This window comes from Mauremys mutica, chromosome 1 (genome assembly GCF_020497125.1).
Source record: "Mauremys mutica isolate MM-2020 ecotype Southern chromosome 1, ASM2049712v1, whole genome shotgun sequence".
Taxonomy (NCBI): domain Eukaryota; kingdom Metazoa; phylum Chordata; order Testudines; family Geoemydidae; genus Mauremys; species Mauremys mutica.
Genome location: NC_059072.1, coordinates 92,974,861 through 92,992,532, shown reverse-complemented (window position 1 = coordinate 92,992,532; position 17,672 = coordinate 92,974,861). Strand labels below are relative to the sequence as shown.

The window sequence follows — 17,672 nt, the reverse complement described above, 5'->3', positions numbered from 1 at the left end:
TTGCTCTTCTCTTGTGGCAGTCCTGCATTTTGCCTGGACTTCAGCAGCTTGGCAGCTGCTTTTCCCATGCCATTTGGACTCAGCTATATTTGATTGCACCAGAGAAGGGTAAAGGAAAGCTCTACCGGGCCAGCCAGCCTTTTTGAAGTGAAGTCTTGAAACTGTAGATCTGTGGCAAGCAGTGCCTGCACTTCCATGTGGGGCTATTAGGATTTAGTCCCATCCCCTTGGGGCACTGGGAACTCTACAAAAGCATGATTTCCACCCAAGAGGGTTTGAACAGGATTCATGTTGCTCTGCAGGACCTGTTCTGGCTGATATAGAAGCAATGACATTGATGGGACAAATATCCAGTCCTCCTTGGCTTAAAGAAGGTCCCCCTGATACAGCATTTTGATTCAGGAAAGAGAGAGTTTTAGGATGAGAAATGGAGAGGCTCTTTCTTAGAGATTCCTTGGGAGGGAAGAACAGTTTAATTATCCATGGCAGCTGTGTGTTCAGAGAGGCTAGAACCTCTCCCTCCCACAAATGAGAAAGGGGAGTGAGCAGATGGCTCTCAAGCAGAGTTGAACTGAAATTTCTTTCTCCTTTCCTCCAGGACCTGATTGTTCTCCGCGATGGGTTCAACCTGCTGCTGCCCAAGGTGAGAGAGAGGTCGTGTGCGCAGCATCTTGCAGGTGGACACAGCTGATGGCCTCTGGGTGAATGATGTTTATCCTAGTTGGTCTCTGGGTAGATGCTGGTAGGGTGACCAGACAGCAAGTATGAAAAATCTGGACGGGGGTGGGGGGTAATAGGAGCCTATATAAGAAAAAGACCCAAAAATCGGGGCTGTCCCTATAAAATCGGGACATCTGGTCACCCTAGATGCTGGTGAGGTGGAGTTCCTCTGGGACTTGGACACCCAGGATAAAGTGGCTGACTACTGTGGAGTGGTGAGCAGTCCTTAACTCCACGTGATCTCTTGCCTCTCCCCAGCCTATCCCAAGGCCTCTTGCTTCCTGAGGGGCTGTATGGAAGTGGGAGGGTCTGTTGTGCCAGAAGTGGCTTCGTTTTACTTGTCCCAGTCCTGAAAAGAGAGAACTAAATGGTTAACCACTCACCCAGCAGGTGCTGGTGGAGGTGGTAAACAGACTAGACTGGCTAGTGATTCAATCTGGTGTGACCATTCCTGTGTGCCTAAGTTTTATAGGGAGCAAAACTTGTGCATGCAGCCTCAAGTGACAAATAAATGTGAAGCCTCCTAGTGGCTGTAGAAATTGATCCAGTTAAGGTGTTATATGCTTTTTAATCCATTTCCCACTGCTATCATGCTTAAGCATGTGTCAGCACTGTACCAAGACAGTTCAAGGTTGGCTTGTAACTTCTCTCTACACTGCAATTCCTTTTCTGACTCTCTGCCTGTTTTGTCCCATCCCACACTCTCATCAGCTCGCCACGGTGATTAGCCGGCTGGCTGATTTTGCTGAGCAGTACGCTGACTTACCTACCCTGGGTTTCACGCACTACCAGTAAGTAGCCCAAGAGCTTTTCCTTTAATTTCAGAGTCTACTCATTAGATGGAGGGTGCTCCTGCTGCCGGGTTTATCTCACATTTTCGTCCCCCCCCTCCCGATCAGTTGAGCTCACTATCCTATGTCTCAAGATCCAGCAGCAGTGAGTTTGAAAAAAGGGATAGATGCTTAAGTCTCCTTTTATACTAGGCAACTGAACCGCAGCTGTCAGCAATTGCTCTCTTTGAAACTGTGCTAAAAACAATGTAACTGCTGATGTAAATGGTACAAAACCACTGTTACAGAAAGCATGGTTGGGACTTACACCAAACTTGTGCTTGGATGCCAAGTTCCTGTGACCCTTTCTGTCTATACTGTCGCTTAATCTGTTTTCAACAACAGTTCAGGAAAACCTATTGCTGACAGCTGTTCAATTCCTTAATGTAGAGAGGACTTCATATGAATGATGCTTGCTTCTGCAGTTATAATTACAAGACCTGTCAATTCTCATGTTTCAAGGCAGGGTGGATAAAAATCAATGCTTTTTTTTAATGTTTTTTAAATTATTTAAATCTAATTTTTTGATTTTTGTTTACATTATTTTTCTTTTTAATATAAAAGATTTAATATGCTGAATCCATGAGCCTCTATCAAAAACTTTGAGTTAAAGACTGCTTCTCTATATAAAGAAAGAATTGGGGGGGGATGAAATTTAACTTTTGAGGTTAATAAATATGGCAAAGTATGTCATGTACTGTACATGTACTGTATTAAGGGCTTGATCCAGTGGGTGATCTGGGGGCTGTACTACTGGCTCCAGGAGACACCATCATGTATCTCATCAGGCTCATCCACTGAACCCATCTTGGTGGTTTCAAGCTCCTACTTTATAGCTTCTCCCCACCTGAGCTCTGGCTCTGTTCTCAAACTATGAATATTTATACTCCAACCACCAGCCCATGGAGAAACACTGATCTGCCCAATAACTACCAGCCCTTGCTCCTGGACAGTTTTGGGCACTTCAGATAAATGGCCTTGCTCTCTCTTCTTACATGTGCACATGGACAGATACAAACAGAAATCCATTAACTTCTCAACTGCCTCCCCCTCTGTCTCTAAACAAATAAAACACCGCAGTGCAACAGGCACATGTGTTATGTTACCAGAAGTCTTAGATTGTTGTTAGTTCTTTTGTTTTTCTGGGGTAGGAGTGGGGTAGGGGAGATATGTAACAAGAGAGAAGGAGCAGAGTATGCAGCCAGAAAGGTGCAACACTTGTCAAAGCAGGACACTGGGAAGAAGGGGCAACATTCTTTAGAATGTAGCTTCTAGTGTTGATTTCAACACCTAGGAACTGGAGGGGAAAAAACTACCATGGCTGCAAGTTGTAAAAAAAAAAAACCTATTTGGGAATATATTCAAGAAATTCCTGTGCCTCTGGGTAAAGTAACTCATGGCAACAGTGAATGGTGCAACAGAGATGCAAGGCCTGGTTGCCAGAATGAAACAACATTATGAAAATTGCTTCTCAGAAGACAGTGACTTTGAAGATGAAGTGCCTGAACAATCTGGATCAGCTGGTTAGTAAACTTATTTTTGCACCATTTCTATGGGCTGCCTTCCATGTCTCACTATGCTAATAATGATAACTTAGATTATTGTCATAAATTTGTGGTTTTGGGGGATTACTTATGAATTTCAAAATGTTTGTTCAAAATGTAATTGATATGTTAGTTTGTTGTGGGAGTGTTTTCTCAATTACATTTTTACTATTACTACTGGACTTGAGAAATGATTTTTATTGCTCCGTATAATCAAATATCGTAGGTGAAGATGTCCTCTTTAAAAGTAAAGTTTTATTAGTCATTTATGAATTTTAACATTTAAAATATGTTCCCCCCCCCAAGTTGTTCGGTATGTTGCTAGAGATAAGGGTTTAAATAGATTAAGATTATCCTTATAATTTCCTAATTGTTTGCCCTATAAAACTGAGTTTAGAAATAAATACCATTTAAACAGTGGTACAGTCAGCTGCAATAGGAGAAGATCTTTCATTTACAATCTTTTTAAAGCAGTGCCCTGAGTAATAACCAGTGACTGAGGGAGATTTTTTTACCTTTTGTTGCAGGGTCCCTGCTTAGACATAAGGAGTTGTGAATGTCCATCATCTGCTATGTCCGCAACGTCAGTCATCTGCTGATACCACCAGCAGTACTGCAACTAAACATACTTCAGACAGTAAATTAACTGCATCAAAACAAGCTTTCTTCATCATAATCCAGTTAAGAAAGGCATGAATTGCAATCAGGACCAGCAAATTCCAGGAAAACTCCATAAATGAAAAGATTGCACAGTTCTCCCTTTCTTGTTGTTCAGAACAAATATTTCATTGCCATGGGTCAATCGTTATAGATATGGAACACTCCATCTATAGAGCAGACATTGCTGAAAGGTTGTTGTGAGAAGGAAATTGAAGTGTGCAAAACACATTGATGGGGAAATTCGTTAATCTAAGTCCTGATGTGTGGAACAGCATTCACAGTGCTCCAATAATATGTGCTTGTGTGATAACAGAGATGAGGTTGTCTCTTACAGAAACAATTGATACAACAGGAAATGCCCATGCAGCAGAATACTTAAAAGAACTGGCAGTAAAAGCTATATCAAATATGAACAAAAATTCAAGTGTCAGGTATGTAGCTTTGTCACAGGCAATGAGGCAAATGTAGCAAAGATGAGAATAAATCTAGAAGATAGTGATGGGAACCTGAAACTTACAACGTATGGGTGTGCAGTGCTCATTTGATGCATCTTTTAGCTAAAGAGTTGAGTACAACTGCAGGAATAAAGGAAAAAGTAGTTAAAGTTGCAAAATGCTTCCATAACAACCCCCTTCCTCCAGCTTCGCTGAAGAGAATAGAAGCATTTAAACTAATTCTCCCTCAAGATGTATGGTGGAAGTCAGTGGTTGACTGTTTTGAGCTGTTTATTTAGAACTAGCCTATTCTGAAGAAAATTTGTGAAGAAAATTGAGACAAAATAAATGGAACTCTCACAGCCAGAGTATTCAACATCGGACTAAAAGGAAATGTAGAAGATATGATAAATATACTGAAACCTATTTTCATAGCCTTGGACAAACTACAGAAAGATTGCTGCTGAATTGCTAATGCTGTTAAAATTGGAAAGAGATTTGAGATATTGAAAAAAGAAATTCCCAGCACCAAAATTAAATTTTAGGCAGTAAATAATTGAATGAATCAAGCACTTACTCCACCTCATTTTCTTGCCAGTATTCTCAGCCAAAAGTACCAGGTAGATGCCAAGCTGCTGAAGAAGATGCTGCTGCTATGACATGAGCATTGAATAATCACCCATCAATCTTGCCAACCGTAATACATTTCAGGGCTGGAAGTGAACCATTCAAGCAGTACACGTTTGATGATGTTTTAAAGAAAGTCACACAACTGAACTGGTGGAAGGCATTAGCTAAGCACCTGGAACCAGAGTTTGCTGAAGTGCTAAACCAGCTTTTGACACCAGTAGCCTCTTTTGCAGGCACAGAGAGAATATGTTCTTCATTTGGACTGATTCATTCAAAGTTGAAATTGATTGGGAATTGAAAAAGCAGAAGAAAAAATGGTCTTTCTCTTCCAGTCTAGGAATAAAAATGAGGAGGGAAGGCATAAAATTTACTAGTTTTAAAAAAAAAGTTTGAAGGACAGTCTAAGTAATTTAGCAGATTGTCTCATTTTCAAGACACTTAGGCTATGTCTACACTACAAAGATAAGTCGACCTATGTTAGGTTGACGTACAACCACCTCATTAATTACTGAGATGGCTGATGTCCACACTACCCTTCTTGGATCGGTGGTGCGCGTCTTCACAGGAGCAGTTCCACCGACGTAAGAGGGGCATTGTGGGGATCTGAGAGCCTGGTCTCTCATCTCCACTGGCAGCTCTGTGCCGGGAGCCTGGCTACCCCACAGGCTCCAGACAGGCTGCCGCCTCCCCGTTCCTCACCAGGAATGGGAGGGAAGCTGCTGGGGACTTCTCACCTCCCCATTCTCCGCTGGGAGCAGGGGGAAAGCCACCTGGGGCTCCGCAGTGAAATTGACAAGAATGACAGCTAACAGCTGATCTAAGGAATGCAGACACTGCATCACCTTAACTACACCGACTTAACTATATCTACATAAGCCTCTAGTTGAGGTAGTTTTATTATGTCAGCATAGCAGGGGAGTTACATTGGTGGGAGGAGCATTTTGGTGTGTACACATCCACTGTTTTGTCATCAAAAGCTGACTTTTCTCAACAAAACTGTGTAGTGTAGACAAGGCCTAAGGCGAGAAGTAATTTAAGCTCCAGTCACTTATACTTCGGTATATTTGAAAACTTTCCCAGGCTGACTTGAAATACTCAGCTTAATTCACTGGCTACAATTAATCCCTCTATTTCTTTAATACCTCATTTGGTTGTAATAAGAGATAAGAGAAGTTTATGTATTCAAAACATTTAAAGTTTTATTTATTTAAATTTTGTATGCTGTTTGTTTAATTAAACCAGTTACCATCCTAATGCAGCTTGACACAAATCATGAGCAAAAAGTTAAGCATCTAGTAAATAAGCAATATATCATTTACTATTTTCTAACATACTAAAGATGTATAATAAGAATCTGAAAATATTTGTTTTGCTTAAATAAACATATATAGTTATAGTGTACACTCCTAGGTAGCAAAAAGACGTACTGAACATAGTGTAAAGGCTCTATTTAGTTGTAAATCAACATGTTTTAAGTTATATCAACCAATGAGAATGCACCTTTCTTTAGAAAATAATAGACGTACAAATGAAAAAGTTGATTAAAGTTGATAATTTAAATTGAGGCTTTCTACTTGGTGACTTAAATTGCTGATTTAAATCAGTGCACCCTGTTTTAGGGCATAAAGAGATCACTAGCAGGAATCAGGAAATATTTCTCCCATGTTGTAAGTTTGCACAACATTCTGTATCATGGAAGGCTTATCCCTTTTCTGTGGTACATCTGTCACTGGCTACGGTCAGGAGACTGGATTGTTCTATAATGTCAGTATCTCTCTGTTGCTCTTGAGAATATGGTTCATTGAAAAGGAATCAAGACCTGGACAAGAATGTTTCTGGAGATGTGGGTTAATCTGCTGCTGCCAGGGATGGCAGTTGTTAACTCTTAGGACTTTACACTATGGGCCTTGATTTAAATCTTATTTTTCCACTAGTGAAAGTGGTGTGAGACAGCCGAGACTGGGAAGATTATGACACTTCGTACCCAGATCTAATGTCCTTGTTGCATAGGAAATCACTCCTGAAGAAGAGTGAAGAAAGCATCGATCCAAGTGTGACCCTAAGAGCCCCTTTATGCTAACTGACAAAGGACACACTCAACACACTGTGGTCAGAATATTTAGCCACAGTGTCTTTTAAGGTATCATGTAAAAACTGGTGACACCCCGGTCATGAATACAATTGTGCAACGTACGTACGGTTTGTGCATAGAGAGTTATATATGTATGCTGGAAATAAGTTATTGAAATATGTTTTGGAAGCAGTAAATAAACAAACCTGCCTTAGACAAAGGAATGTGGTTCTGCCTGACTTGATTACAGGCAGATGACAAAGCAAGTACATTTACATATAAGGTAAACAAAGCAATCAAGTTAACAAGTGGTGGAGGACACAGTGTGGTGAGCACATCAAGGGACACATGAGTCTGAACCCCCTGGAAGGTTTCTTGGCTCTTCAGGCAACAACCATAGACTTTGGGAAATATAAGGAGAGCAAAAAGACATTTATCCATCACATAGGGAACAAAGGGGATAACAGTCTCTGATTCTGTTAACTTTGCTTCCTCCTGCCGAAAGGGCTGGAGATGCTGGTAGCTTGATGTAAGTGAGAAAGCTGTTTAGACAAAGATTATAGCTTGCTAAATCTTGGGCACTGAAAAGCATGTTTTGTTTTGTTTGTAACCATTTCCTTGTTTTCTCTGCTTAGTATCACTTAAATCTCTGTTCTATTTATTAATAAAGTTAGTTTATAGTAAAACTAAGAATACCTCAGTGCTGTCATATTAAGGTAAAGAATGTGTGTTTGGTGAGTGCTAGTGTGTAAGCTATCTCTTTGAAGGAAGCAAACTAAATCATTTCTGTGAGTGGCTAGTGAGAATGAACTGGACACTGCAGAGACAGATCTCTGGGGAACTGGGGTTTACTGAATGTTACTGCAAAGAGATTAAGACTGGCAGTCTCTCCTGGAGTCTGCTGGTGAGGGGGGCAGACTGGTGTGGCCGGGAGCTGACACAGTTTAAACTGCCATTGTGTTATTTCTCTGCCTCAGTAAGTGAGAGGTTTAGGATGCCCTGAGGAGAACTTCTCACACGAAGTCTCAGTCAGGGTACATAGATGGAAATAAACAAGCCAGTGAGGCCAGTCAGCAGAATTTATTTAACTAAAATCCTAGTGCTGCCTCTTTCTCCCTTGCGTATTGTCAGAGGAGCACAAAAAGCTGTGTATTCTTTACTGCTGCCGAGGAAATGGGTAATTGAAGATATCTCAGATGCTGCAATAGGAAATCTGATCTTTTCAGACTGAGCTCTATTTTTGTTCTTGATCATGACAGATCTAAAACTTTGATTATTTTTTTTCCCCCAAGCTGTTGTGAAAGAGCTGTTGCCTGGAAAAAATGTGACTGAAGGATGCATATACTTAGCTTATTTCATGGGAGTCTTAATGTTAACGCTAGTTAACAAGAGATGTGGATCACTTAAGTATTGTATATGTGCTCAGAGACTGATGAGTGTGTTTTTATATACACATTAAACAAGTATTTAATCATGGTAATCCATTCCAACCCAAATTTTGTGTGTACCCTAACCCTTCTTGATTAAAAGAAGCTAATCATCTAACTGCTCTGTTTGGAAGATCACTGAGCTCTGCAGTAGCCTGTAGGTCATCGCTGTCCTTGAACATCAGAACTAGGAAAGTGCCAGTGTGACTTCATCCCCCTCTCCTATCAACCCCCAGTCTCTTGTTTTTGCTCAGCTTAAGTTGTGTTTGTGGTGTTGATATCAAGCATAGTCCTGGAAATAGTTACTGAACCATTGCCACAGATCCAGCGTGGGGAGCACTCAATATTTTTTTTATTTTATTTTTTTTAAATCTTCTGGAAATTGTCACAAGAAATGGAGAATTCAGTGGATAGGTGGACTTAAGTATATATCACCATCAGTACAACAGTATTTAAAAGTAGATCAAATTTCTGTGTTCAAGTAACTTATTGTGAATGGAAGACAGAATCATGGAACTGAGAAGATTCTTGGGAGGGCTGGGGAGGAAACCTATTAAGTTACATCTTGTCTGCCCTCTTCCTCAGCTAATGCAAGATTTCTCCATACAGTTTATTCTCCATACCACTACCTTGGCTAGTTTTAAATGTCACAAGCAGTGGAGTTTCAGTAATTTCCAAAGAGTGATCTAATAGGCCTTGCAGTTAGGAAATGTCTCCTGATAGCCTCCTGAATTTCCTCTTGGGTCAGTTGAATTCAATTAATCCAATTCATGCCATCTTGTGCTTACAGTGAACCATTCTTCTTCCTTGCTGTCTGCTACCTTCAAATTCCTGTTGCAAGTGATCATATTCTTAGTTGTCACTTAGTCAAGATGTACATTTTAAGTTGTTTTCTATTAACTGTTTTTATTAAATTTTAAACATATCCACACACAGAAAAACATACAAACTATAAAAATAACTTGTCATAATATTTTAACCATTTGCTACCTAATCTTAACTATTACCTAAAATATTTAATTGTATATAATCTGAACAATTAAATTATTAATCATTTGTATTACACAGTTTATAAAAACAACTTTGTTTATAAAAATCCAACTAGTTAAAGTAAAATTATTAAAATAAGGTAAAGAATAGAAGCAAAATTCAGAAGAAGGGGATAGAGATGGTGAGGAGGGGGGCCTATGTAGTTAATAGGATCATTCAGATACAGGAAAGCATCCCATATCTGAGAATTTTTTCTTGGGTATTTCTGTTACAGTATACAATTTTTTTTGGGGTCGCCAAGCTTATTATGTCTGTGCTCTAGTCTTTAATTATTGGATGCTTTTTGGATTTCCATTTTTGTAGTACTACATGTTTCGCTTGGAACACAATTGTATTTAATAGGAAAAAATTAACTCTGCAGTTCAGTTCTCCCAAAACATACAGGGATAGGAGCATTCCCAGAGTATATGGGTTAAGTTATCTGATGAATTACAGTGCCAACGTTTGTCTGATTTAGCAGCATCTGTTTTGAACAGTGAGAGGGAGGTCCACTGCTGCCACCCTTTTCTGCTGGATTAATCTTAAATGGAGGTTCAAAGAGCAGTTCAGAGCACTGGCTAAAATTTGTTTCCATTAGCAGAGACTAATTGGTATAGTTCCTCCTTCCATTTCTTTTTTAGGGAATCCATGTTTAGTTCAAATTTACTAGCCAAGTGTATATATAATGTTGCCATAAGTCTTGGCAATCTGGATAATAATTGGAGAAATTAAAGCAGTTCAGGTGGGTCAGGGTAGCTCAGGCATTGGGGCCAAACTGGTGGGAGATGGCATTTTTGAGTTGGCTACATTGCCACGTCTTAATCTCTAGACCGAAACGTCCTTTTAATATTGTAAAATGGAGGAAAGTATCATTTTCAATAAATTGATTGATGATCAAAATCCCTTTCCTAATCCTATCTGGCCAAATTATGGGATTGCCTTTTTATACAGAGTTTCAAGTTACTTCAGATAGAGGCCTTGGTATGTAGAAGGGGGGTGCTCTTTAAATTTCGAAATAGCATGCCGAGTATTTCTGGCTGCCACAACAGTTGGTAATTGCTTTTTAGGGAATCTGTAGTAATCCAAGTGCACCACATTGGAAAGGGGTAAAGGAGCAACCAATTCTGCCTCCAGCTGGAGCCAGTCTGGGGCTGTACAGCATGAAGAACGAGCCACTGTGCTGCTTGGCTAAAAATTATTGCCTTATCACAAAGTGTAAAGTTGGGAAATCTAAACCAACCTGTATTGACAGGGGGCTGTAATCTTTGTAAGGATGTTCTGGGCTTGTTACCAGCACCTACAAGAAAGACCTGAACATGTTGTTGATTTCAGTAAAATAAAAAGAATATGGAGGGAACGGGGAATTCAGAATAAAAAGTATCCTCGGAAGGACATTCATTTTCTCCCCCCCCCCCCCCCACACACACCACCCTCCCAAAGGGAGAGGGATAGTGCCTTCCATCTGTTTAAATCATTTGCTGACTGCATGATTAATGGGCTAGGTTAACCTTGACTATGTTTTTAATTTCCTTATGGAACAAGATGCCAAGCTATCTGAGGTTTGTCTGATGCCATCTAAATGTCCCTATAGGAGAGCTACTTCCAGCTAGATCTAATGAGGTCTTCATTGCTTCTGACTTACCCAATTAATCCTGTAGCCAGAGAATTTACCACAGTTATCTATTGTTTGTAATACACCTCTACCCCAATATAATGTGACCCGATATAACATGAATTTGGATATAACGCGGTAAAGCAGCGCTCCGGGGTGGGGCGGGGCTGGGCTGTGCACTCCGGCGGATCAAAGCAAGTTTGATATAACGCAGTTTCACCTATAACGCAGTAAGATTTTTTTTTTGCTCCTGAGGACAGTGTTATATTGGGGTAGAGGTGTATTTGGAATAGATTGACCTGGGTTTTTAATAAGTAGGAGGATGTCATCTGCATACAAAAGGATTTTTGTCACCAGAGTTCCTGATTTGATCCCTTGAATATCTTGGTGTTCCCTAATTAGTACTGCAAGTGGTTCTAATGCTAGATTGAATGGGAGTGGGGAGAAAGGGCATCTCTGTCTACTTCCCTGAAAGAGATCAAAGGTGGGAAATATTACACTGTTAGTTAGGGTACGAGAGTTGGGATTGAAACATAACAGCTATATCCATTAAATAAAGGATTTTCCCAAGCCAAATTTATCCTGGGTAAGAAACAGATATTGCTAGTTCATTCTGTCAAAGGCTTTCTCTGCATTGAGTGAAATGATTGCATGGGAATTTCTAGTGTGTTGATGGAATGCCATAATATAAATCACTGATGTGTTATCTGAACCATGCCTTTTTTTAATAAATCCCACCTGATTTGGGGGTGAACCTTATCACTTGTTACTTTTTCAAGCCTCTTGGGCAATGTTTTTGAAAGTATTTTTATATATCAGTATTGACTAAAGTGTCGAAGAAAAACTCAGTTCTCGCTTTTTGTTTGGGTGCAGCAAAACCAAATACTTTATTATTTCTCCAGTAATTACCATGGAGGGAGAGAGTGCCATAGGACACAGGGTCCTGGACAGGTCTCTCAACTGGTAAACAATCACAGCAAGCCTTTATACCTTTTACAGACAATTTCTAACAATAATACAGACAGTAAAAAGCAACAAATACATTTTGTTTATACATAAGCTTCTCTGCTATCTCACTAGAAAAACAAGACTGCAAGACTGCATATTGCAAGGTCGTAATAACTTTCACACAATTCCCTCTGTCTTACATTATCTTGCTTCCTCACGTCACCAGGATCACAGTTAACCTAACTCATGCTAACTAACATTCATTAAGATCTCTTTAAAACCTTGTTAATTATTTACTGGCTTCCACAAAAGAGATGAGCTTTTGCGCTTCCTTACCCGGTTTAATTAGTACAGTATTTAGTGCTTCCCTCATAGTAGGAGGTAATGTACATTTCTTTAAGGCATCTTTGTAAATGTAGAACAGCTTAGGGACCAGAATTTCTTTGAGACTTTGATCGAATTCTATCAGTAGACAATCAGGGCTCAGAGTCTTGCTGAGACCCATTTCTTTCCTGGCCTTGATTATTTCCTCTGATTGCAAGGGAGAGGCCAGCCTGGCCTGCTGCTCTTCTGAGATTTGTGGGAGGTTAAAAGTTCTAACAAAATTATTCAGTTCTTCTGGGTCAGGTGGTAAATCATTATTGTAAAGAGCCTGACGAAATTTCAAAAATCGATCATTGATCTCTTTATGATTAGCAATAACCCGTCCTTGTTCTGATTTGATTGATACTATTTGGGACTTTGACCTCTCACTTTTAATCTCTATGTAAGAATTTTCCCTGCTCTCTCCCCCCAACTCCTGGTATGCTTGAGTCTAAAAAGAGCAAATTTGGCTTGTGCTGAAGTCATTCTATTTACTTTATGCTAGGGCTGCCAAGCGATTAAAAAAATTAATTGTGATTAATTGCACCGTTTAATAATAGAATATAATTTATTTAAATATTTTTGGATGTTTTCTACATTTTCAAATATATTGATTTCAATTACAACACAGAATACCAAGTGTATAGAGTTCACTTTATATTTATTTTTATTACAAATATTTGCACTGTAAAAAAAACAAAGGAAATACTATTTTTCAATTCACCTAATACAAGTACTGTAGCGCAATCTCTTTATCATGAAAGCTGAACTTTCAAATGTAGAATTATGTAAAAAAACAAAAAACAAAAAACCCCTGCATTCAAAAATAAAACAATGTCAAACTTTTGTGCCTATAAGTCCACTCAGTCCTATTGCTTGTTCAGCCAATCGCTCATAGAAACAAGTTTGTTTACATTTGCAGGAGATAATGCTGCCTGCTTCTTGTTCACAATGTCACCTGAAAGTGAGAACAGGTGTTCACATGGCACTGTTGCAGCCAGTGTCTCACAAGATATTTACATGCCAGATGCACTAAAGCTTCACATGTCCCTTCATGCTTCATCCACCGTTCCAGAGGACATGTGTCCGTGCTGATGATAACCCAAAGCAGTGTGGACCGACGCATGTTCATTTTCATCATCTGAGTCAGATACCACTAGCAGAAGGTTGATTTTCTTTTTTGGTGGTTTGGGTTCTGTAGTTTCTGCATCGGAGTATTACTCTTTTAAGACTTCTGAAAGCATGCTCCACACCTCATCCCTCTCAGATGTTGGAAGGCACTTCAGATTCTTAAACCTTGGGTCAAGTGCTGTAGCTATCCTTAAAAATCTCGCATTGGTACCTTCTTTGAGTTTTGTCAAATTTGCTAAAGTGTTCTTAAAATGTGGTGGGTCATCATCCAAGACTAGTATAACACAAAATATATGGCAGAATGCGGGTAAAACAGAGCCAGAGACATACAATTCTCCCCCAAGGAGTTCAGTCATAAATTTAATTAATGCATTATTTGTTTAACCACCGTCATCAGCGTGGAAGCCTGTCCTCTGGAATGGTGGCCAAAGCATGAAGAGGCATATGAATGTTTAGCACATCTGGCACATAAATACTTTGCAGTGCTGGTTACAAAAGTGCCATGCAAACGCCTGTTCTCACTTTCTGGTGATGTAAATAAGACGTGGGCAGCATTATCTCCCGTAAATGTAAACAAACTTATTTGTCTAGTGACTGGCTGAACAAGTAGGACTGAGTGGACTTACAGACTCTGAAGTTTTGCATTGTTTTGTTTTTCGAGTGCAATTTTATGTAAAAAAAAAACTACATTTGTAAGTTGCATTTTCTTGATAAATAGGTTGCACTACTGTATTTGAATGAAGTGAATTGAAAAATACTATTATTTTTACAGTGGAAATATTTGTAATAAAATGTAATAGAAAGTGAGCAGGGTACACTTTGTATTCTGTGTTGTAAATGAAATCAGTATATTTTATATGAAAATGTAGAAAAACTACCAATTGAAATTTATTAAATATTTTTGGATTCCTATTGTTTAACAGTACAATTAAAACTGCAATTAATCGTGATTAATTTTTTTGATTTAATCGCGTGAGTTAACTGTGATTAATTGACAGCCCTACTTTTAAGATAACACTGCTATATGAGGTGGGAAGGGCCATCTTGGCTCCTTTTAAGAAAATTTTGTTTCTCTTATTTAAAATGAACTGCAGTCATCCCTCTCAGGCAGAGGCCTTCTTTTTAGAAACTTTTTCCTTATCTCATTAATTATTTTTTTAACCAGACATCCTCCCTACTCCTCTCTGGCTTTACCACTCACTACTTTCAGGGCCTCTCCTTTACTTGCTAGTTATTTCTTTAACCAAACTTAAGCCAACTTTAAGTCTCTAATTTTATATTTGTTCTACAGAGGAGTAGTTTGAACATTCTAATTCCATAGCTGTAAATCATTCAGTTAATTCCAGGAGCCAAGCCTGGCTAGCTCTCTTCCTACCTGCTGAGTAGGAAATGATCCTGCCCCTAATAAAAACTTAGCATATCCCTTAGGGTGGATCATTTGTTTTGAAGAATAAAATTTCTTCAGTGACATAGTTCTGAAAATGTTTATCTTTCAAAAGATGGATGGTTCTCGTTACAGTGGTATCTGAGTGCCTGCCTTCCTAGCGAGGCTGTGCAAAGTCTGTGTGCAGGTGGTGACACAATGACAATCTGCCTTGCTTACTCTCAGGCCTGCACAGCTAACCACAGTGGGGAAACGCTGCTGCCTGTGGATCCAGGACCTGTGCATGGACCTGCGGAACCTGGAGCGGGCTCGAGACGACTTGCGATTTCGTGGTGTGAAAGGCACCACTGGCACCCAGGCCAGCTTCTTGCAGCTGTTTGAGGGAGATCATGATAAAGTGAGTCATGAATCCAGTGATCAAAATTCCCAGTAAGCAGGTTTAGAAGATGACTTGTGGGGGAGAGGAGGGTCTAGGGTCAAATAAGCATGGACACTGGGGGTCACTATGAAGGTTCATTGGCAGAGCTCTGGGAGAGCAGAATTGTAATAGTGGGGGTGCTTCAGGACAGGATTGAGGTGTGCTGGCAGAGCTCCTAGTGTGCTCAGAAGAGAGGGGGAGTTGAAGCCTTTACATTTTTGTCCTCTATCAGTATCCCTTAGCCCTGCATGTTTGACACTTCAGTCACTATGTTCTGAGGTTCCTGTCTGTTTTTCTCCTGAGGTGGAGGAGCTGGACAGGCTGGTGACTGTGAAGGCAGGATTTAAGCGGTATGTAAAAAGCTTGCTTACCTTGAACTCTAAAATATGCTGAGGAGAATTAATAGCCTGACACCTCCTGCTGTCCACAGCAGCACAGGTTCTTGTATCCAACTAACTAATTTCCCCTCTGTTGGGCTCACATTTAGAGAGCACTGTCACCTGATTCTGTTCCTTTCCAACCCACACTTCACAATGTAGCACTGTGAAGGAAACTCCACCTCCTGGCTAGGTCTCTGTTTCTACTTCTCTCCCTTACACATTTTTCACCCTGTCAAAGTATGGGCTACTGTTCTTCCTCCCCTGGCTTTACATGCCTGCATGCCAGCCCAAGGAGCACAGGAGCATGAATCAAGTGTCCCACTAGTGTGAATGAGAAGCCAGGAAGTCAAGTGAAGTATTGCAGGTCAAACCACCTGTGACAGGTTCTCTGTCACGCCCCTCTTCCAGAGCGGCTTTCAGTTATGTAGCACCTGTGGCTTTGTTTACACATGCACAGTTCTCCCACCACCAATGGGAGCTATATACAAGGCTTACAGGGTTATTTCCCTCCTTTCCTGCAGTCAGCCCACAGCTAGGAGTCTGACCTTTCCCTGGCTGGCTTTTCTTCTGGCTCCCAGCTCTTGTAACTGCTGGCTTGTCAGGCCTGCAGGTGGAGCCAGTCCCCAGGCCAGGCATCAGGTCTGTTTCACCAGCCCCAATCTATTTCCCTTGATTGGAGCTGGCTGAGGAGGGGTAATTAGGTGCTTTTGCACCAGCACCCTGCTACACCACCCATTGGTGTTAGCCAGGCAGAGCTCTGCAGCATGGTGCCCCTGCAGAGCGCATACTTACTCAGTCCTATTTTAATGGTGCTTGTGTCTGGAGACCTTTATCTTTGTTTTTATTTCCAGAGCTTATCTCGTCACAGGGCAGACCTACAGCCGCAAAGTGGATGTTGAAGTCCTATCTGTGCTAGCCAGTCTAGGGGCATCCATACACAAGGTGAGGTCCCTGTCTCCAAACTCAGTATGGAAGGGGAAGGGAAATGTTCTCAATCTGAGAGGGTTGGGGAGGGAGATCCTGGTGCAGAACACTTTCTGCAGGAAACATGAGTTGGAGTTGAGTGCTTAACTGTTCTCTGCTCTACCAGACTAATTCTTCACTGGATGTTTTGTCTCAGATATCAGAGCACCGGGAGAGATCCCATACCTGATTTCTTGAGGGTGGTGCAAAGGGCAATTAAAATGAATTCACTTAGAAAGACCCTATGGGGGGAGATCCCAAGCAAGATAGCAATCAAATTTGTGTTAAAGCTAATTCAGTTAGAATAAATGCCCTCCCTAATGGAACATGTTTTACAATCTCACCATTTCCTCCCTCGGTATGTTCCTCACAGAGATAAGTCCTTGTGGGATTTTTCCTCTCTTTGATTATCCCCACACCCTCCCTTGCCTGCACTTCTGACCTCTGGTGGTTTATCCTCTTATTTAGACTGTATGTTCTCTGGTCAGTGTACATTTCAGTGTTTAAGCACAATGTAGACTTAAATGGTGTATCAATGTTTACTAATTTATCTTCTCTCCCTTGACTGTTCATGGAGTCCCGTCCCTTCCCTCTTCCCCATTCTTTTGGCTTGAGCTCTTTAAGTATAAATTAGAAAGTTTCAGAAAAATTGCAACCCCTGTGGAAATTGGCCTCTATCTTCTCTGAGGTGCTACCATGTCAGGAAACCTGATTGCAGCTTTCTGGTTGTGTAATGTGGATACAGATGTGATTCATTTGTAATATAGATTGAACCTTAATTTTTCATATTAAGGCTAAAGCCTTAATTTTGGAATTGCTCACTTTTTGAAGGGAATTATTCTCTCTCCCCCAAGCTGCTCCATGGACATAGATACACAGTGTCCCCAGACACACTACCTAGTACCGGTAAGAACAGCTTCGTTCATTTGCTCTTGTTGCTTTTTCTTAGATCTGTACTGATATCCGCCTTCTGGCCAACCTCAAGGAGATAGAGGAGCCTTTCGAGACAGACCAGATTGGTGAGGGTGGCAGACATTGGTTTGTGATACGTGTTCCAGTTATCTTATCTTTTCATTTGCCGTGGTGATCTCCTCACCAGCACCTTCTTCCCAGCAACAATAGTGATGT

General features: G+C 40.5%; 1 protein-coding gene across 2 annotated transcripts in view; it reads left to right on the top strand.

Annotated features, from left to right (window-relative positions):
• ADSL (adenylosuccinate lyase) overlaps positions 1 to 17,672 on the top strand; it is a 76,055-nt gene that overhangs the window by 15,990 nt on the left and 42,393 nt on the right. For both annotated transcript variants that reach the window (XM_044984532.1, XM_044984531.1), the window contains exons 3-8: positions 599 to 643; positions 1,432 to 1,511; positions 15,009 to 15,180; positions 15,505 to 15,551; positions 16,433 to 16,523; positions 17,494 to 17,563. In XM_044984532.1, the coding sequence (XP_044840467.1) occupies positions 599 to 643; positions 1,432 to 1,511; positions 15,009 to 15,180; positions 15,505 to 15,551; positions 16,433 to 16,523; positions 17,494 to 17,563 (505 nt within the window). The remainder of the gene's footprint in view (positions 1 to 598; positions 644 to 1,431; positions 1,512 to 15,008; positions 15,181 to 15,504; positions 15,552 to 16,432; positions 16,524 to 17,493; positions 17,564 to 17,672) is intronic.